General features: G+C 52.2%; 1 protein-coding gene across 1 annotated transcript; it reads right to left on the bottom strand.

Moving 5' to 3' along the window:
- Nucleotides 1–509: 509 nt before the first annotated feature.
- On the bottom strand, nt 510–19,250 carry SLC26A9 (solute carrier family 26 member 9). Its single transcript, XM_059904861.1, has 20 exons — nt 19,126–19,250; nt 16,269–16,408; nt 16,052–16,162; nt 15,237–15,412; nt 13,517–13,681; nt 12,855–13,007; nt 12,439–12,521; nt 11,535–11,682; nt 11,145–11,258; nt 10,871–10,948; nt 10,213–10,308; nt 8,360–8,466; nt 7,179–7,248; nt 6,959–7,051; nt 6,707–6,820; nt 5,790–6,059; nt 4,644–4,698; nt 3,313–3,458; nt 1,810–1,881; nt 510–557 (listed from the first exon to the last, which is right to left on the bottom strand). The coding sequence occupies exons 1-20, from the start codon at nt 19,248–19,250 to the stop codon at nt 510–512; spliced, it is 2,364 nt and encodes a 787-aa protein (XP_059760844.1).
- Between the last annotated feature and the right edge of the window lie 2,128 nt (nt 19,251–21,378).

The raw sequence follows: 21,378 nt of genomic DNA on the forward strand, positions 1-21,378 counted from the left end.
AGACTCTGGGCAGTTGGAGAGGGCAAGCCACAGAGTCCTAAGCAAGTTCGCCTCTGTGTCCTGTGACAGCTTGACACCATCTGACACCAAGCCATGCTGGAGCCAGGACACTTTCGAAGCTTGCACTGTACGTCAGCACACGGCTTCCTCTCTGTTCCTGGCTCAAAGTCCAGCAGTCGGGGGTCCTGTCAGCTGCCACAGGCAGGCTGTGGGTGGGAGCGGTGGAGTGGGCAGGAGGCTTGCTTGCTGCTGGCTGGGGCCCTGAGGGTCAGCAGAAGGATGGAGAGGTGTCTCTCCCTGCCATTGAGATTGGCTTGCTCTAGAGATGCCGGGAGGGGAATGAGAGAGGAGGAGGAGGATGGAGAGGTACTGGAGTCCTGGTGGAGGTGTTCTCCTCTACCCGCCGCTCTCCATGATCCCAGGAGATGATCATGATCCCATGATCTCATCCTTCATGGGAGTCCCAGGTGCCAGGTGCTCTGCAGGCAGCACGGGAACCGGCTGGGCCCTCACAGGGCGGTCAGGGTCTCTGCATGAAACATGCTGCCGAACATCTCCTGCAGGGCCACAGGGAGGAAGTGGGAGGGGGAGAGACAGCATCAGACCTGTTGGGTTCAGAGCGGTCGCAATCTCCAGGTAACCCTATGAACCCCTGGCCGGAAAGAGGCATTTTGAGGAAGTGTGTGTGAGTGTGTGCACGTGTGTATGTGAACCGGGGAGAGGCAGGGTCGGCCTAAGAGGTGAACTGGTACAGAGGTGACAAGAGAAGATGCTTGAAATCTAATTTTGAATCACCTCTGGTGTGCTGTGTGACTTTCACAGGTCCTGGCCTCCTTTTTCGTTCCACTTTCTTCATTAGGTAAAATGAGGGTTGAGATCAGACAATCTCTGAAGTCCTTTCTTGCTCTGATAAGCTATTTTGGTCCTACCCAGGTTTTTGGAATGTGCTGGAGATTCCATGGGGACCCAGAAATCCATCCGCCAAATCTTTGTGGCCCCGGCTCTCTTTCCTAATGCCTCCTGCATGCCCTCAGCACCCCCAGAGACATGTTTAGAGGACCATGGAACTCATACCCAAAAAGAATGGGAAGAGGCACAAAGTGAGATGTTACTTCTTATAGAGCCAGAGCCAAATTTCTCTAAACCTAGTGATCTGGTTTCTTTTAATTCAGGGCATTGGGGTGGGGCTACTTTTCATGTCAGGACCATAGGGCTCTATGTGAAGTAAGACTTCACACCTGCATAGCTCTTAGCTCTTAAAGCCCATCCACGTGCAGTAATTGTATCCCTCATGTATCCCTAGAATTCATCTGATCCTACCAGAATGTAAGTTTTCTAAGGGCAGGGATCTTTGTTTTGTTCACTGCTATGTGCCCACCCTGGGATAGTGTCAGGCAAGTAGTAGGCACTCCATAAATACCAGTTGAATTAACAAGAGAACAAAAGCATCCCCCACTAATCTTGTTAGGTAGATAGGACAAGGTATTCCCCATATTTCCCTTATTTTACAATGATAAACACTGGGGCCTGGTGGTGTTATGTGGCTTGCCAAAGATCGAGTAGCGAGTGCGTTGGAGAGTTAAGAATAGATATTAGTTATCCAGGACTTGGTCCAGTGACTCTCCCTTTCCCCATGATGCATTTCAGGAAGTGAGAAGAATTAAGATCTCCTATTAAAAGAAAGATGAGAAAGAAACATTGTTGCCTTCAAGGTGACTGCTCTGGCTTGGAGATGGGAGAGCCCAGCCAACACTTTGGGTTTGAGAAGGTCTCCTTCCTTTTCCTCCTGACCACCAGCCTTCAGCTTACCTGCTCTAAGTCCCAGCAGCTGGGACTGTCCTCCTCCGAATCGTACAAAGAGAGCTCAGGGTCCACTGGAGCCTGGATGGGGGAAACAAGTGCAAAAATGAGCTGCAGTGACTGAATGACGGTCTGGCACCAATGGCAGGCTCCGGGGTGTGGGGGGGCACCATGTGTTCTGATGCATAACTTGCCCTCTTGACCTTTCCTTCACCTCCCTCATTTGCCTCTCAAAATACAGCACAGCTGTGGCTTTCCTCCTCACAGCAGACAGGTGTACATCAGGGTGGGCTTCCTTGGTGGGCATTTCAGAGGCAGGGAAGGTTTACCTAGCTTACAAGGATGACTGGCTAGCTGCCTGACCTGCGAATCCATTTCCCTTCTCTGGGAATCTGTTTCCTCATCTGTAAAAGTAGGATAATCAGACTCACTCTGCTGGCTCTCTACCTCACCATGCTGTTGAAAAGGGTGTGTGTGTGTATCATTTATAGATATGAATATATTCTGTAATAGTTAAATACACAATACATATAATATACATTTTTAAGAATATATAAACTGTAAATACTGGACATTATTTGTGCAATAACGGATGATGAGGATTCTTCTGGAATCTCCCTCTCTTTGCTCTGGTGACAAGGTGCGTGAGGCTAGAAAGGCCGCTGCTCTCACAGTTTCCCTCTGTGTGGTAGGCAGGCGCCAGGCCCCGTGTTTCCCTGGGCAGGCTTTCAGCGCTTAGAACAGATGGCTTCACCCTCATCAGTCTCTTAAAGCGAAGAGCAAATGGTTGCTCTAGGGCCAGAAAAGCCTTTCTTATGACCCACAGAGGGCAGAAGAGGTCTGTTTCATGGACTGGGGCACAGAGTCTTGGGAGGCCAAGGGCAGAAGCTGAGCTGGCAAGGGAGCCTGGGAGGTGGCGTCGGCTGGGGATGCCTGGGCAGGGACCCCAGTGGGATGGGCTTTTTCTGCCTCCCCAGCTTTCTGGAGTGTTATTTGTAGACAGTGTTATTTGTAGCTCATTTGCATACCGCTTACTGAGCTAGTAAATTAAATGTCAAGAAGCTGAGACAAAACTCTGATCCACACTCTTCATCCATCACCAGCCTGAAATCTCCAAGCTCTGCTAAATTAAAACAGGCAGGCTTACTCCCCTCCCTTTCCCAAAGCCTCTTGTAGAAAGAGTGAAGGAATAGCAGGGGTGAGCGATGCCAGAATACCAGGCATAACCTGCTATGCTTTGGGTGTTTGTGTGATCTGGAAATTGATATTAATAAGGATTTTGTAATATACAAAACTCGTTCAAGTGACATAAAAGATACAATTATCAGTTAATCTTAAAACCAAAACAAAAGAAAAATCCCGTGGTAGATAATGTTACCTTAGAGTACCCATTCCCCAGATAAGAAAACTGAGATTCAGAAAAGTTAATTGACAGAATTGGTGTTGGAACCCAAACCGTCCTGCTACTTCAGTGACCCAGGGCCTAGGATTCCTCAGGTGCAGGGACCTTACCCCTTGGAAGTTGCGTCCTGGGGCCACTTCCCTGGCCTTTGCCTGGGCAAACAGGACTGCGTCGTGTATGCTGGGAAAGACGTGGTTGCGCTCTAGACACCCATCTTCGAAGACGCCACCATGGTTAATGTCATTGTACACCTGGGCTGGAAGGAGGGAAAGATCACCTTCAAAAGGTAACACCGCTGTGGACAGGAGTTGGGGGTGGGGGAAAATGGTGAGAGGGCCTGAAGGAGATGGAGAGAGAGGCCTGAGGGTTGTGCTCTTGCTATATCCTAGCGCCTTCGCATTGGCTTTGCAGTATCATTTATGGACAGCAGAGGGCAACATGAGCTTGAGGATGCTGAACCTTCACCCCAGGGCAGAAGGAAGCAGTTTGATTCAGGGAGTTGGTACTTCGTGGTGATTCGAGTGGGAAAGGCTAAAACGTCTGCCCATTCTGTCCCTTGAGGGTCCGTCCTTCCTATTGTTTACCCAGACCTTTCCTACAATGTCCAGTGTGTGGAAGAGCCCTTATTCCTACCCAATCCTGGACATGATTTCCTGAGGAGTGTCTGGTGAGGGTCGGCGGGAGCCTCTGATTCTAACTCTGGAGCACACGCAGAGCAGGTCACTGCCAGTGCGGACTCTCTTCCTGAACGGAGCCTGCACGGAGCCTGGGCTGTGCTCAGGCCAGCGCCGAAGCTGGCTAGGCCTGCTGGGAGTTGCTGACCCTCCGCGGGAAACGGGGTGTGCAAGTATGTGCCCCTTCCCTCTCTCCTGTGTGTCTGTGCGCTCTTGCTGTGTGTCCGTGTCCCTGCACTCTGCACACATGCTGATGAGGTGAAAGTCCACTGCGATGTGGACATGGTTTGGGGCTGTGTATGTGGGCCCTGGAGACTGTGTGCATATAAAACTGTGTATCTGTGTCTTCCCTGGATAGTTATGGTATATCTATGCTTTGTGCTTATTCATAGACGTTTGGATTTGGAGAAGATTCCCAAATTTATCTAGTCGGCCTCATTTTATGTAGGTGGCAATCGATCCCTAGACAGATGAAGTGACTTGGCCAAAGATACGTGGCAAATTAGTGGTGGGCAAATTAGAATCCTACTTGTCATTTCTTAACTCCATGATCCCCCCACTCTCTAATTGAGACCCCTAGGATGTTATCTAACCCGGCTGTAGTCTCTTCTAACTTGTGCCCCAAACGCTTATGAGCAGCCAGTAGTTTAGGGGAACATTTGGCTGTTCTCGTTTCTACCCCACTCACTACTCAGCATCCCACCCACCTATTCCCACCCCAGCCCCTTGCCAGCCTTCCAGTCGCCTAAACGTCCTCCTTCTCTTACCATGAATGTTCACCAAGAAGACCTTCACACCGATCCTCCCATAGGTGGAGCTCAGCTAGAGGAGTTGGGAGGGTGTTGGGTAGGGAGACAAAAGGAAAGGAATGTTCTGAGTGGGCCTGAAAACTGATTCACAAAACGCACATCAGAGGGGAAGCCAAACAAATAAGCAGCCCCGAGAGCCCTGGCAGCCAAAGATAAAAATAGCAGCAAAGCACACCACTTCTCCCTGGAGTGCTGGCTGACTGCTTCTCTGGAAAGTGGGTGGACATGGGACTTTGCCAATGAGGCAGCCACTTAAAGTCCCCATGACCCCTTCTTATGGGGCCAGATCTTTTCTTTCAGTAGCTTAGAGTCCTGGACTCCACCTCTTTCCTGACTTCGTGGCTTCAGGCAGAAACTGCAGGGGAGGACCGAGGCCCAGAGAGGCTACTGCTTTGCCCAGCTTCATGCCAGGTCCAGGCTAGGGAAGCAGGTGGAGCCCAGGGCTGGGCATGGAGCCTCCTGTGCACCTGGCTGATGATGCCATCAGCCTATGTGCTCTCTGTACCCCTCGGTTTCTCTGGGCTGCTTCTCTCTGGGCCAGCCTCTGAGGTTTACTGACTCCTTGTTATCGGAAGTGGCCGTTGAAAAGTTATCAGATGGATACATTTATTCAAGGTATCCTGTGAGCTGTGTGTTTGGTCTAAGGATGTGGGGCACTGATATTATGTCTTCTTTCCTCTGTTGGCCAGAACCGGCTGACGCTAGAGTGTCTGGGTGAGTGTGGGAAGGAACGGCAGACCACGAACCAGGGCCAAGCTGAACTCTACTCAGAGGACCCTGGGGTGGGTTCCTGGCAGCCTGAGAGGGAACTTGGGGTGGACTCTGTTACAGAGGGGTGCTAGGACAGGGCGGACCAGCGGGGCCTGCCTTTGGTGTCCCTCCCCAGGCAGGCATTGCCTTGTGCTGTCTGGGCCTGCTCTGCAGAGAGCATTCTGTCCTGGTAGCATCTGGGGAAAAGGGATCTTAGGAGTTGTTAGGTTCCTTGGTGAGCTATCTCGCTCAGTTGGTTGAAATGAGGGCTCCAAGGAAAGGGAGTGTAGGAGGGCAGGGGTGACGGTTAGGGTTGGGGGGTGGGCTGGCACTCCCTCCACCCGAGGGCCTCACCTTGGCCAGGGCTTTGATGCCCATCAAGTCCACAAAGCTGACCCCACTCATGTCGAAGATGAGGGTGTGGAAGGTGACAAAGGGTGGGACGCTGGCCAGGATGTCACTGGGCTCAGCAGAGGCCGGGGGCTCACAACTGGCAGCTGTGGAGCTGTCAGGGCTGAAGGTGATATAGGACACGCTGGCGCCATTAGCAGGCGTCTGGTTGTTGTTGGGGTCAGTTGGGGAGCCATTCTCAAAGTCCTGCTGAAGCTCCTGCAGGGAGACAGTCTGGAGGGCGGGAGTAGGAGGGCAGAGAGTCAGGGATCATCACACTCAGTCAGACTTTGCTGTGGCTGAAGCTGGGGCAAGGAGCGTGCAGGTGGAGGTAACTGAACCTGGTGGTGGTGAATATAAGCCCCCAAAAGCCCATAGGACCGGCATCTCCCAAAGCCCCTTCCTTAGGTAGGGCCTGCACGTTTGGTCTCCCACAACCCTTCCAAGAGAGGCACTGAAGCCTCAGCCCACTCTGCTCTGAGAGAAAGGCCCTTTGGAAACAATTGAGTTCCTTTTTTGCATTTATCCATGTCTGCCTTCTTCTCCGCAGAACTCCCACACCTACATCCACCTCGCTAGATCTAGGTTGGCTGGGTACCCCAGGAAATTCACTGCTGCTCCCCCTATGGGGTTGTGCATAAGTCCATGGGCATATCCTATCTTAGCCAGAAAATGAGGACGGGCCGTGGGAGTTCAGTGGTTACCCTAAGAGCTGACAGCTCCTCGTCTAAGGAGAAGATGTCCACCAGGCAATACCCACCAGGCAGTGGCCAGAGAGACTTGATGTCTTTGACTTCAAGGGTACTGGGAGGTGGGGTACCAGGTAACAAGATCAGAGAGGGCAGGGGAGAGGGCATGGGCTGTTTCTAGCTTCAGTTCACCTTGGTTTTCATAAATAAGGACTTCCTCTGTTGCGTGGGCACTGTTCTCCCCTTCTCCTGCCTCCTGAGGTATTTTTGCTTGGCCAGCAATACTTTCTGGGGGTCCACACCTGTCTGTAGGGAGAGAACGGAGAGCAGTCTTAACCTCTACCCTCTTTGGAAGTGGCCTGCTCTCAGCTCCCAGCTCCTTTTCTTGCATCTTCCAGGCACGCTCTGTCCAGCCCCTCTGGTCACCAGAGGACTGAGCCTTACCTTGGCAGTGACCTTTTGCCTGAAGATTTCCGAGTTGGCAAAGTAGAGAGGGGAGCAGTAAGTGATGATCTTTATCCCTTGGATTTCCTGGGCCTGTGACAGGAAGACTCAGCTCAGTTAGCAGCACTATCTTTATTGGCTTTTTTTTTTTTTAAAAAAACCCTTTTATTTGGGGTGGGGGTAGGGCAAAAGAGGGAGGTCACAAGCTTGGATTACCCACCCTATTATAGGTCTTGGGGTTCACATAAATGTCAGTGTCCATGACTTGGGCCAAAGTATAGCCATTTCGACTGGATGAAGAAGGAAAAGAAAAACATAAGAGAATGCTATTAGCAGATGGGCCTGGAGGGACACTGGGGCTGGGGGTTGGGCAGAGGCAGGCCAAGAGAGGGTCCCTTCCTCACCCTGGGGTTTTTGTGTTTGTCTTTCTGCACTGGAGACATATGCCTGATGGCCTGTGTCTGGGCTATAATTAGAGGGTTGACAGGCAGCTCCTTGACATAGCTCCCAGGCTGGGGCTCAGGGGGGGAGAAAGGGTGGGGAGTAAGCAAGGTGACATGCTTAAATGTCCCTAAAGTCACCACTTCCTGGTTCTGAGTTCTCAAGAAGAGAAGACAGGGTTTCCTGGATATTCAGCATCCTTTCTGCCCTGGCCTGGACCCACTGGTCTGTTTCACTTAACTTTTTTTTTTAAATAAATAAATAAATAAATAAATTAATTAATTAATTTGTGGCCGCATGGGGTCTTCGTTGCTGCGCACGGGTTTTCTTTTTATTTGTGGCCAGCGGGGGCTACTCTTCGTTGCAGTGCACAGGCCTCTCATTAAGGTGGCTTCTCCTGTTGCGGAGCATGGGCTCTAGGTGCGCGGGCTTCAGTAGTTGTGGCACATGGGCTCAGTAGTTGTGACTCGAGAGCTCTAGAGCACAGGTGTGGGATCTTCCCGGACCAGGGCTCGAACCCGTGTCCCCTGCATTGGCAGGCAGATTCTTAACCACTGCGCCACCAGGGAAGCCCACTTAATGTTTTTATAGCAAGGACGTAGCTGTCCTCTGGCTTGCTGTTCCCTTGGGGTGGGGTTCCATTTGGTCTGGGGTCTAGTAGCACCCTTGAAAGGGCACTGAGTCTCACCCACTTGCTTGACTCCTACTTACTCTGGTCCCCCAGCCCTCCAAGACTGTGATGGCTTCCCCTGGGTTTTCAGGATATGGGAAGTCAGGCAGCCCAGCCTGTGCCGGAAGTCCTGGCTGGGCCAGGGTCTCCTTGGGCCTGGTAGCCCCTCCAGTGCCAGGCCCAGAAGGTGACAGTACACAGTGGGCTGGGCCAGGCCTCACATGGGAGCCCTTGGCAGACTGGCCCAGGGGCCCCACTGCTGTGCCTTGTGGGGAGGGGCTGTTACTTACAACTGAGTCTGGAAGATCACAACCAGGATGGAGAAGGCGACACCCACTGCCACACCATACGGCAGGCTCAGGAAGAAGGCAGAGAGGAAGCTCACCACCCAGATGCACTGTGAAGAGAGAGACGTCAAAGCAGGCCTGGGGAGAAAAGTGCCCCTTTGGGGAAGTCTTCCTGGATCAGCCAAGGTCATTCTCTGCGAGCACAACCTCAGACCCACCCTTCCCTTTTCACGGCATTTTTGCACTGTTTTATGTAACTGAGCTTTGGTTACACTTGCCCATTTCCCTTAGATTGAGTGCGGCTCCCTGATCTTGTCTGGTTGCTAATAGACAACCCCAGCATACACAGGGAGTCAGGATGGCTCAGTGAGAAGAGTAGGAGTCTTGGGTCAGATATGCCTGGGTTCCAAATTTCATTCTCCTACTTACTAGCTGTGTGATCCTTAGTTGCCTAATTCACAAAGGGGGAATAATAATACCAGCTTCATGAAAGGATTAAAGAGTTAAGGAAGATAAGGTCCTAGCCTAGTGATGGACGCCCAGTGAGTGCTCAGTAAACCTGAGTTCCATTCCTCCATCTGATAGTAAGCTGTGTGCCTGACACGTGCTCAGCTACATTTCCTGATCTGATAGCCTGGGGCCTGGTTGTGTGCGTTGTGGGGCAGGATTGGATGCAGTTTTGACAGTTGCCTCCTGTGGTGTTTTAGAGTCCCCCATGTTCCTCTGAAGGAAATAAATCTGCCCACACTCTTATAGAGAATTGTGAAGATCAGATGGGAACCCAAAGCACTATGTAAATATCAGGAACTATTGTCATAGTGGGGGGGATTGTTGGGATGTGATAAAAGCAGATCTCTCGGGGTGGGAACTGGGACATCATTTTTCTCCCTATCGTCATCCCTCACTCCCTGGGGGACCCCAGATGGACCACTCACTTCTCTGGCTTTAAGGATTTCCTTCTCATACTGTGCAAGTGTACCTTCTCCCCTAGGAGACAGTACAGTCCAGAGGTTTGGAGTCTAAGATTTGGGGTTCCAGTCCTGACTCTACCACTTACTACTTCTGTGGCCTTTGATGTGTTACTAAACCTCTCTGAGGCTTGGTTTCATCATCTTGAAAGAAGGTTAGTAAATCCTTTCTCACAGCTTATGGTGGGGCTTAAGTGGGGATGAGGCAGTGTCATCAATATATGGTAGCCTCATTTCAACTGCCCAGTGGAAGATGCGTTGGGAATGTGACTAATCAAAACAATAAGTCATGTTTGCTGATTGTTTTATGGTTACATGGTGCTTTCCCATTATGATCTCATTTAATCCTCAGAGCCAGTGTGTGACGCAGCCATGACCATCACCCGCATTACAGATGAGGAAACAGAACTCCAGAGAAGTCTGGTAACCTGCTCAAGATCCTGGTCCGCTGGCTTTATGTTCTAGGTTTTTTTGTTTTTTAAAATGATTTCATTTAGCTTTCTTTGGAACTATAAATCATAAAAATAATAATAGCTAAATTTTATTGAACACAAGATACAATTTGACAATGTGCTCCTTACTCGTATTATCTCATTTCATAAGCATCCTGAGGTGGGGGGTAGAGAGTATAAGATACCCATTTCACAGATGAGAAAGCCAAGTCTCAGAGAGGTTAAGGGACTCTCCATTGGTCATAAAGCCAGTGAACAGCTGAGTTAGGATTTGAACATAAGATGTCTCACTCCAAAACCTGAGCTGTTAGCACTCGGTTATGCTAATCAGCGAGCAGCCGACCAGAGGGATCACTGACAGAAGAAATGACAGGGCTGTGGGGTTGGAGGAGGTGGCAAGGGCACAATGGGTACCCAGAGGCCACCCAATACCTACACAGTCCAGCTTGCTCTTCCTCCACAGGTAGTAGGGGTCGGCGAGTTGCTTGAGGGAGTTCTTGAGGTTGACAGCAATCAGGGCTCCTAGCACAGCCTGGGGAAGCAGAACATTGTTCCTTGTCACCTGGGGTGTCCACTTTTTCCTGCCCTTCCTGCAAACACCTGACCCTGAAACCTGGCAGGACAGAGTTGCAGTTCTAGAAGATCTCTGCTGGCAGAGACCCCAAATCTTTGCATTCAATCTTAGGGTTGGAGTGCAGGTGCTAGAGTCATAGAGCCCCTGGCCCCATCTTTGCCCTTCCCCTTTTCCCTCATCCCCACACAGCCCGTGCCTAGAGCCCTCCTAGCCAGGTGCCCACACTGACTTGTAAACATTGACTTGGGCGTGGACTCTGAAGTCAGAAGGCTGGAGTTTGTGACCAGCCCTGCACTTGTGAGCCTTGTCACCACAAGCAGATCACCTAGACCCTCTCAGCCTCAGTTTCCCTCACCTGTACAATGGGGAGAGTAAAACCTGCGTTACTACTTCACAGGTTGTGACTGGGACAAAGTATGACAATGATGGCACTTTGTAATCTGTAAAGTGCCACACAGCTCTTAGGACCTGCTCTTATTGGAGTCTCTCGCTGGCCTCTGCTCTCGTGCTGTGCTCTTACCTTGGGGAGAGGGTAGAGATAGGACCCCAGGACCAGCATCGTGATCATCACCACCAGGGAGACGCACAGGCTTGACATCTATTCAGAGAAAGAGTTTGGAAACAAGGCATAGGTGTGAAATTCTCGCTCTTGTTTTGTTTCCAATAGATGCCTTTGGTCAACTGGAGGCTAAGGAGGGGAGAGGAAGGTTGGAGAAGCAGCTGGCCTGGCTTCTCCGGGGCAATTGTTCTGCTACTCCCCCATCCCTCCCACACTCCCCTGGTCCAGCGCTCACCTGGGATTTTCCTCCAGCTCCATCCACAGCCAGAGTGACAGAGAGAGCACAGCAAATGACATGGATTTTAAAGAAGGAGCCGAAGAAGTTGCTGCAGCCCAGGGCGATCATCTCCTGTGGGCACAGGATTGGAAGCTGGGGGTGGGGTGCAGGGTATAGACCAAACACAGTTGTCCTTGCAAGCTGGATCTTGAACTTGAGAGTGACCCTACTGCTATAAAGCCACATACTCCCAATCAAGTAGAAGTCAGCCTTTTGGTGTTAGAGTCCCCCTTCCCCACTAGCAGGCAGCCTTCCTCACCTAAGCCCAGAGCCCCAAAACATCTCTTGCCAGGCCTCTGTGGGCCCTGGCCCTTCCTGCTCAGCCCTGCTGGGGGTGGCTGGACCTACCTGGTTAGAATCCACGTCATAGCCGTGCTTGCTGGCCAGGGTCCGGCCCACAGCCAAGTTGATGACGTAGCCCACGATGGCCAGGGAGAAGGCTGTGCCAATCATGTCCTTCCACTGTGAAACCACAGGCAACACGGGAGTGGGGAACCTGCCAAGGAGCCAGAAAGGAGGCAGGGCCCAAGGGTGTGAGGAGAGGGAGGGCACCGCGATCTTCATCAACCCACAGGGACCGGCTGGGCAACACTCTGTGCCAGGGCCTTTACATGAATTACCCCTTTCAGTTTGAATCCTCAGTACCATACTGCAGGGCCGCTACCATCACTCCCCTTGACAAAGCAAAAATCTGAGGCTTAGAGAACATAACTTGCCTGAGGTCACAGGGCTAGTAAGCAATAGGGCCTTATTTGTTCACATCCAGATTCTGGACTCTTCACGCGCCCTCGTCCGCATATCCGCAGCCCCCAGTGCTGTGGGGCCTTTTCTCCATTGCCTGCTCCAGCTCTGCAGCATAAGCACCTCCCCTCCCCTCTCAAGGCCCAGTGTGGTGCCTGGCACAGAGTAGACGCTCAGTGTATTTTGTTAGTCCTAACGGCTTCCTTTCCACGTGGATAAAAGAGCCAATGTATTAGAGCAAGGCAAAGAACCAGAGAAGGGCTGATCAGAGCGGCTTTGCTTTAACAGCATCCATCAAATGAGACTTTCGCGGGGAGTGTTTCATGACTCACCGTCAGGAAACAGCCAGCATTGCGTGGCTCTTCTCCATAATTAGTAATAGTAATAATTCATAGCTGGTCAGTGTCATAGAGTTTATAATGTACTTTCATAGAGTTCATTTCATCTCTGACTCTGAACCTGGGGGGGTGCAGTGGGTGTGGGGCCAGGCTTCCCAGCCACCTGGACTCACCCTCGTTGGATCTCTCCCACGATCTGCATGTGATACTTTTTGGGCATCTTGCAGCCCCCAGAGATAGCTGTTGCCACCACTACCTGCAAACCCCAAAGTGGAGAATTGGGATTGGCTATAAGTTGGGGCCAGGGCAGGGGTCCCTCTCAAGCCTTCCCTTTTCTTTGGGGACCCCAGATCCCACTCCCCTGCCTCCTTGAGGGGGGTCAACCTGAGGATCAGGAAGAGTGGGAGCCATATACAGGGGGAAGGAGTGGATTCACCCCTGACTTCTGTCCTGCTGGCTCACAGTGGGCGAGTGGGCGGGGGGCCGGGTGGGTAGAGGGGCTCCCTTGGCTCTGACTGGAGCTGGATTCCTTTTTTCACAGCCTCTCTTGCCTGGGCCCCAGCCCTCCACCCCTGGGCAAGGTCCTTACCACGATCATTTCTGTAGGGATGGGGAAGCGGATCTTGTGCATGAAGCGGGTGTTGAGCTCCTTCACCAGCACCAGGAACACGCTGCTGATGAGGGCGAAGAGGAGCGAGGCGACGTTGGTGTGGGGAAGGTTTTTGCAAATGTCAATGAAGGTCTGTGGGAGAGAGCATCATGCTCGTGGGCTCCCACCCCTTCCTCCCATACCACTCCCACCCAGCATCTGAGCCAGTGAAGGGGTGTCATCAGCTCTCGTGGAGGCACCAAAGCAGAATCCAGATCCTGCTCAGGATCCCACTTTCCACCACCCTCTCCCAAAGGGCATGTCTGGAGCTCATGCTGGGATGGGAAGGCAGATTCCCTTCCTCTTTCTCTAGAAAGAGTTCAAGCTAAAGGAGGAGGGATGGAGATTAGACACAAGGAAAGACTTCCCAGGCAGGGAGGGGTTGAGGCACTGGAACGAGGAACTGATGGCGAGTGTACCTCTGCTTTTCTGCAGGGTTTAACCACAGAGAACCTCAGCAAGCCCTCAAGGTCACGTGTTTGACACTCCCTCCCAAAGTGGGAACTTCTTGGAATCCTCTCTGAACTTCTTAAGACAGTGAACTTGGCTCATGTGTCTGCTCAAGCCCCTCTCTATTCACAGAGGTGCGTTCCTAGACTCACAAAGACGATGGACCCTGGGCCTGTGTAGGAGGGGATGGTCAGTCCGAAGATGTACTTGAGCACGGAGATCAGGATCTGCAGGCCAGCAGCTGTCATGAAGCCCCGGATGAAGGACTCAGAGAGGTAGATGGCCACAAAACCGAACTGCACGAAGCCCAGGCCCATCTGAGAGGAGAGGGGTGGCGGGGGGAGACCAAGATGGGTCAGCAGCTCCCACACCTGCCTGGCTCAAACCCAGGGCTGGAGTTCCGTGCAGCCCTGGGATAGCAGCAGCTCTAGGGAAATGAGTCCATCATGACCTTGTCTCGCCCTCTCCTGCCAGCAGACCTTTAGTCCCTCAGGGCACAGGCCTCTGACACTTCACCTTGTTGGCTCCAGTTTCCTCGTCTGTAAAATGAACCTGGTACTCACCAGTGTTTCCTCTCTCAGTAATTGACACCGCTGCCCACCCAGTTGGCCAACCAAAAACTTGGGAGCCATCATCCCTCACCTCCCATCTCCAATCTATGACCAACCCCTGTTCATTTTGTTCCTGGCAAAAGGTTCCGCAAGTCTACCCCCTCATCTCCTTGGCCGCCACCCTCGTCTAGGACCTTATCACTCTTGCCTGGGCCTCTACATAGTCTCCCAACAGGTCCCCTGCCTTGATTCTCATCTACCTCCCATCCGTCATCTTCTCCATAGTCTGAGTGGTCCAAACCGACTGCCAATCAGACCCAAAGCCACTGCTTGGGGACGGACTTCAGACTTCATTGTCTGGCCCCTGCCTACCTTTCTAGCCTCTTCTCTGGTCCATTCCCCAAAGGCCCCCTGCCCTCTGGCCATACCAAACTCCTTGTCTTGCCATTCCCTGGTCAGTTCACACTCTCTTAGGCCTCAGTGCCTTGGGGGTGCTGTTCCCCCTGCCTGGACTGTCCCTTCCATGCCTTGTTCATTTGGTTACTGGTCAACTTCTACTCATCCTTTTAGACTGAGGTCAAATGTCACCTCCTCTCTTTGAGGAGAGGCCTTCCCTGACTTTCTCTTTGGTGTTCCTGAAGCTATTTGTACATAGCTCCATTATGCTGCTGATCTCACTGCCTATACGTTTATCTGTTGATATGGCTACTTCCTCTGCTGGGCTGTGAGCTCCTTGAGAACTGGGCTTCTTTCTTACTTATCTTTTATCCCCAGAGCCTAGCCCAGTTCCTGGCACAGTGAAACAACCAAAAAACATTAACTGAATGAATCAATGAATGAAACCTCTAAGGTTGCTTCCTGCTCTTACATTCTGTCCTGCTGCGTTTGCCTTCATAAAACCTAGCAGAGTCCTTTGCATGTGGTGGAAATGCAATTTATGTCATGCAGGTGATGCCGTGGCTTGGAGCAGAAGAAGCTCCAAGGAGGGGGATAAGCGATGTTGGAGAAACTGGAAGACTGTGCTGGCAGAGAGCTGGGCACTGGAAAGGGTAGTGGAGAGAGGCCAGAAGTCCTTTAGACAGTCATTAGCTCAGGACAGTTTTATTAGGTGTAGATGCTGGTCTTATGCACCTGCTGGAGACAGGTAAGGAGAGATACTCTGAATTTTCAATGTCATTTGTAGCCTTGAAGTGGGGAAGAGGGAGGACGTAGAGCCCTAAGTCAGCTTTAATGTCAAAACTGGAACTCTGAGGCAGGGGCAGGGCGGGCTGGTGCCTTCCTGAGGTGGGGCCCCGGCAGAGATGGAGGCCGCCCCCCTCACCTGGATGATGGCAGTCAGGCAGGCTAGCGTTGCCGACACGTGCAGCCTCTCGGCCTCCATGGCCACTGTGTCCACATGGCTCTCATTGGTGACATTGTTGAAGACCCGGAATTTCGACTCTGGGGCCAGCTGCAGACAGATGTTACCCACCAGGATGCTGATAACGGCAAATGTACCTGTGGTGCCCCACCCAGCCAGCAAAAGTCAGAGGTTTGGACCACACCCGTGGAAACCAGAAAGGGGCCCAGGAATGCTTCCTGGGCCCCATGCCTCCAAGGCTCCTCTCCAGCATAACAGTAACCGTTCACATCTAACCATGATCTACAACTCTTCAATGTGCTTTCACCCCAACTGTTAATATTATTTTATTGGACACATGAGGAAATGGGCTTGGAAATATAAGCAGAGCCTGCGCCAGAAACAGGCCTTGTGATCAGGCCCTTTTTCTCCACCTCACTTAGCACCGGAGAACTCCATGTGTCCCTGAAGTGGTCTGCTGGGACCAGTCTGGGAGTTAGATGGTAATCTCCCACATCTGTTCAGCACTTTATGGCATTATCTTGTTCCACCAAGTCTTCCCCACATTCCAGGGAGGGAGACCCCACAGGTCATGCTAACTGAGCTCACGGAAACTAAGTGGCTTCTCCAAGGTCACAGAAGACCTGGGACTGACACTCACAGTGATGGTCCCTCCAGGACCAAGCAGCACCAGCTAGAGGAGAATGCAGATGGGAAATCACCCCAACCCCCTTTGCCACCCACCGCCCATCCTCGTGGTCCAGGTCACCTGCCCGCTGAGAGGGGAGAGGCCTTACCTGGCACCATCTGGTGGATACCCCCCAGGAAGAAGTAGGTCAGGAGGGGGAAGAAGGAGGAGTAGAGGCCGTTGACTGCAGGAAGGTTGGCCAGCAGAGCAAACGCCATGCCTGCAGAAGACCAAGACAGTGAACGTCCAGGGGCATGGTTGGGTTATGGGGGTCACAGAGGACGGGGTGGGGAGAGAAATAGGCTTGGCTGAGGGGATCCCCTCACCTTGTGGGACCTGGATGGATCCACCGCTGATGCCGCCAAGAAGGTCAGGGATGATGTAATCTTTGACCTTGTACTTGGGGAGCCAAGAGAGCACGGGGAGCAGCCTGAACACTGTGGTTTTGATCTTGGCCGAGGAACATCTGGAGGGGAAGAGGGCAGGTTTCCAGTTAGCACTGCACAGCTTGGACACTCTGAGTTGGGAATAGATTATAATATCCTGTTCTTGGTCATTCATCCATTCGTTCACTCATTCAGCAAAATTCAGTGAGCACCCACACTATGCGGCAGGACTTTCTCTTGAGAGCCATCACCATGCCCTGGGCACCAGCTGGAGGTCTTCTGATTGCTGACCGCTCACCTGGGAAGTCTATAAGACTTGGCTTAAAGGCATGGATTTTGTGGTGGCTGAGCCTGCCGAGGTGTCAAGTCCAGCCTCCACCTCAGATGGCCTTTCTCTGGTCTGACTGAACACAGGCCCGGGCACCCTCTTCTGGGCTCCTGCAGCATTGTGTGTACCTTGTGTTGTAATTTCTTGCTTTTCATCTATCTCTCCCACTACACAGTAAACCCAACATGGAGAGAAGTCTGGCTCTCTTGTTCAGCTTTGTATACTTCGTGCATTACACTGGGGTGCTTAGTAAATATCTGTTGAAGAAATGAATGAATGAATAAGTGAAAGAATGGGTCTGAATTGAAACTCAGTCTGAGTGGGGGCTGCTGCCATATTTCTGGGAACTTCCCCCCCAAAGGAAGGCTCCACTGTCCCTGCAGGGTGCGCCTCTGCTGACCTACCATCCTTTGTGTGTGATGACTCCAGTGCTGGAGCTCTTTCCCCTGTTAATTCATCAGGAGAGGGAAGAATGGGGAAACTGTTGGTTAACGCAGGGTGGGGAGAGTTGATCCCTCCCCTGTTTGCTGAACACCTTGAGGTCCTTTCATTAGAAACTCAGGAGTGGTAAAAACAAGGGCCTTCAATCTCAAGGGTGACAGCTGGTGGATTGATGACTAGAAGGGGGTGGGAGGCATTTGCTTTTCTTCTCCCAGCTGAGGGAACTCAAATACTCAGGGCCCATCTGGTGACTCACTGGCCCTCTCTGATTAGACCTCCTTTCCTGCCCAGCGCCAATTCCTGCTCTTTGCTGTTGCTCAACAATAGTTTCCCTGACACTGGGTCCCCTGGATGTCACCCAAAACTGAAATCAGCACAGACAATGCTTTGTACCCTGTAAAGTCTGGGTAGATTTTCTGTTCCAACCAGCACTTCAAGGAACAGAATCACCATCACCATCACCATCTGACTCCCTGGTCTCCTCTGCGGTGGGTAGTGCCTCTCCCATCCCTGGGATGGTGGATGGGGAGTTGGACTGGTAGTAAATAGCTTAAAGTATCTCTAAAGGCTTGTCCTAAGACAGAATCAGGCCTGCAGGAACTCTCTCATGTTTGTTTGTGGCAGGGAAAACTGGACTCGTGAATGGAGAGCTGGGTGGGGAAGAGAAACAACCCACTCGAGGGCTTGTACATGCCCAGCCTTACTTGCAAGCCTGTCATATATTGAGCAAAGCAATCTGAAGCCTGAGAGAAGAACTGGGAACAGATGCCAAACACCCATACAGAGGTTCCAGAAGCCAGACGGGAAGTGGACAGAGAGATTAGTTTTCTAGACATTCATTCATTCATTCATTAAACAAATATTTACTGGAGCACCTTCTGTGTGCCAGGTACTATTCAAGGCTCTCCTGCCAGCCACATGGGAATTGTTAGCTCCCTGCATCACTTTATGGTATCCATCATCCTAATCTTTTAGGACAACAGCAGATACCCTCATCCCTCCAGTACAGTAACAACCCAAACTTAAACTCTTTGGGCATAAAGACTGGCAGAGCTCACCTGCCTGAGGGACACAGCTGTGGCTATGGTGCCTGGATGCTGGCACCCAAGGTCTTGACTGTAACCGGGCAGAGATGGAGCCTCCCAGGAGATGTAGGGTTGGGCTGGGGCTTTTAGTGAAGACTCAAGTGGGTGATTCCCCCAGTCTGAACCAGTTCCACCTGCATCTCTACTTCAGTCATTGCCAGTGACCTCAATTCAGGTAACTGAATCAGCTATTTCCCCAGGGGAGTGAGGAAGAGCAAACCAGACCCTGGTGAAGCCTGAGGGAGGTCTGCCAGACGTCTGGGAAGGGGGAAGATAAAGCCCGTAGCCTCAGGCTCCTGGAGTGTGGGTATAGATCACCTTGCGGAGCCCCCTCCTCATAGGCGTGGTTTCACTACCCGCCAGCACAGTTCCAGGGATCTGAGAGAGGAAAGAGCCCAGGGGCTGGTGAGATCACATCCTGGTAGGTACCCTTTAGGAGAGCCCAGGAATTTAGGGGCTGTCTTTGGGCATTGTCTGGACCAGGAGAAGGAAGGAGCATCCAGGAGGGAAAGAGGACAAAGTGCACGGGGGTTGGGGAGGCTTCAGATTTTTCTTGATAAGGAAAGGACAGGAGAAGGGACAGGAGCAGTAAAGGCTCTGCAGCTCCCCACCCCCATATGGTAGCATGCCCTTCTCCAGCTCCCTTAAGATCCCAGGAGAGACTTGAGTGGCCTGAGAATATGGCGAGACCTCATGCAGGGGGTTGGGGATGGTTTACAGCCCTTCTGAGCCTGTGGATGGTCCTTGCTCCCACTCCCCATCCTCCTTGGGGGTCTCAGTAGAGATGAGGTGTAGGATCTCAAATTCAGGGTTCAGAATCTCACCTCCCCGAGGCTTCCTCATGTTCTGTCTTAGGGACACTGGTACTGGAGTCATGCCCTGGTACAGGAAGATTTTGGTGGGGAGTAGAAGAGAGAGGAGTCTGGGCTCTGGGCCACATTACCTGAAGGCATTGCGAAGTTTTTCTCCCAGTGGGTATGTCCGATCCTTCTTCTCAAACTCATCATCGAAGAGGGTGAGGGAGTAGGTAGCTCTGTCTACCACGTAGCGGGGCCTGGGCTGGCTCATGTCTGGGACATTTACAAGATTTGGGAGAAGCAGAGTAGGGAAGAACGAGGGGCATCCCTTCCCAGCTCCGGCCTGGACCTTCTCTCTCTAATCCTAGCTCAGCAGACTTTTATTCTGTCTTCCCCACCCCCAGCCAGCAGGGTGCCTCCCTTCCCTCTTTCAAGTCTTTCCACCAGACTCACTTCTTCTGGTGGCCTTCCTTCCCAGACACGGATGATGCATACACTCACCCTGGCTGTTTTGCTTGGCACCCAGCACGTGGCTGGCACTCCACACCTGTTATATCACCGTCACCCCCGCTGAACACCAGGCAAAAAGGAGGTGGGAGTGCAAGGGCAGGAGTCACAGCTGGGATTCAGCAGGTTGATCCTCTCCCCCCTCCCCCTTACCACCCTCCCCACATCATCCCGTGGTGTCCCCACAAGCCCCTCTGCCTCCCTAGACCTCAGTTTCCCTGGCAGAAAGTCTCATACCATTCAGCCGGTCAGCTTGGAAGAAAGAGAGAAAACAGCCTGCCTGGGGGCGGGGGATGGCTGAGGTGACCTCAAGCGGACCCTTCTTAAAGGAACCGCCTAGGACTTCACCAACAGATTTCCCCAGGGGGACAATGGTGTGTTTGGGGAAATCAAGATGGTCTGCGGTGGCTGGCTCTCCCACGGCTTCCTGTGTCTAACCTTTCCCCCACCCTTGTGTACTGGTGCCTCTCCTCCTAGCTTTTTGCGCAACCTTGCTGACGTTCCAGGTGCTGAGCAGGGCAGGACTAAGTGCCAGGGCCCCTGAGGCCCAGAGGAGCTCCCTGCAGGGATCTTTCCCTCCTCCATCCTCCAACTGCTGGTCTGCTCTCCTGTCCCCTGCCCCCCAGAGCTGGGAAAAGCCCACCTGGAGGACCTCAGAGGAAGAAGGAGGGTGAGGAAAGAGATGGGACAGGCTTAGAGGGAGATTACGTCTGCGAGGTGGGGAGTGTGGGATGGCCGTGGCCAGTTTGGCAAAAGATTCAAGATGGAGTTAAGAGTGAGAAACCACACGGGGGGCTCAGGATGCTCCCCCACTGGCTTCCTAGGGGAGCACCTGGGTGAATGAGAGGTTATCAGAGGGGAGCAGGCTGGTTGATGCCTTTTGTAGAAGAGAATACCGGGGAAGAGGTGGAAAATGCACTAACTAAGGGCCCAGAAATCTGGGTTCTGGTGCTGGCTTTACTGGTGAGGTGGAAGGGGCAGCACTGGCTTTACTGGTGAGGCGGAAGGGGCAGCACTGGCTTTACTGGTGAGGCGGAAGGGGCAGCACTGGCTTTACTGGTGAGGCGGAAAGGGCAGCACTGGCTTTACTGGTGAGGCGGAAGGGGCAGCACTGCCTTTCTGAACCTCAGATTCCTCGTCAGTAAAACTGGGGTACCATATCCACCTCACAAGGTTTTTTGAGGATCAAATGAATAAATGGACAAGAAAGGCCTGTGTAAAATGTAAAGAGTGATGCAAATGTGAGTTGCTGTCGTGGATAAGACTGTGCCCAGGTGGATGAAGGTCAGGCTGGTGCATTCCACTCAGGGGGTCTCAGGACCCTGAGGCCCACCAGGACCTGTAAGCTTGGGCTGGGTGTCTGGCAAAACCCCACGGATGCTACCCAACTGGCAGGGAAGTGGGGGAATGAGCCTGCCCACAGTGTCTGTGCCCAGGCCCTTGCCTGGGCACTTAATATGCACCCAACAAATGCTTGTTGAGTGAATCAATAAATGCTGTTTCAGAGAAGACATGGGCAGAGAAGAATAAAAGCAATGGCACGTGAGACATTTCAATGGGAGAAGAGAGAGACTGAGTGGCATAAGGTAAACAGCACAAGCTTTGGAGCCAGAGTGACCTGGGTTCAAAGGTTCAGTTTCTTCATCTGTAAATGGGGATAATAACAGTCCCAGGTGTTTGCCATGAGGATTCAATGAGATCATGGGTGTGAAGTGGCTGGTCTTCCAAGGGCACCCAGTAAATCGTAACGGAGATGATTATTATGATTAAGATAGGAAGGTGCTTCCTTCCTCTTGGGAGAGACTATTCAGAGGCTTCCAGCCCTTTGCCTCCGGTAAGGCAGGATGGCCTCGCTCCTCCTTCCCCTTTCCACCCTCTCTTTGGATCAGGAA

The sequence above is a fragment of the Balaenoptera ricei genome, chromosome 1, assembly GCF_028023285.1.
Source record: "Balaenoptera ricei isolate mBalRic1 chromosome 1, mBalRic1.hap2, whole genome shotgun sequence".
Classification (NCBI taxonomy): Eukaryota; Metazoa; Chordata; class Mammalia; order Artiodactyla; family Balaenopteridae; genus Balaenoptera; species Balaenoptera ricei.

Coding starts and splice junctions, on each gene's coding strand:
- SLC26A9 (XM_059904861.1), bottom strand. CDS start 19,250: ATGAGCCAGCCCAGGCCCCGCTACGTGGTAGACAGAGCTACCTACTCC. Junction 16,409..19,125: donor AAACTTCGCAATGCCTTCAG/GTAATGTGGCCC, acceptor CTTCCCCTCCAG/ATGTTCCTCGGCCAAGATCA. Junction 6,060..6,706: donor CCTTATTTATGAAAACCAAG/GTGAACTGAAGC, acceptor CCCGCCCTCCAG/ACTGTCTCCCTGCAGGAGCT.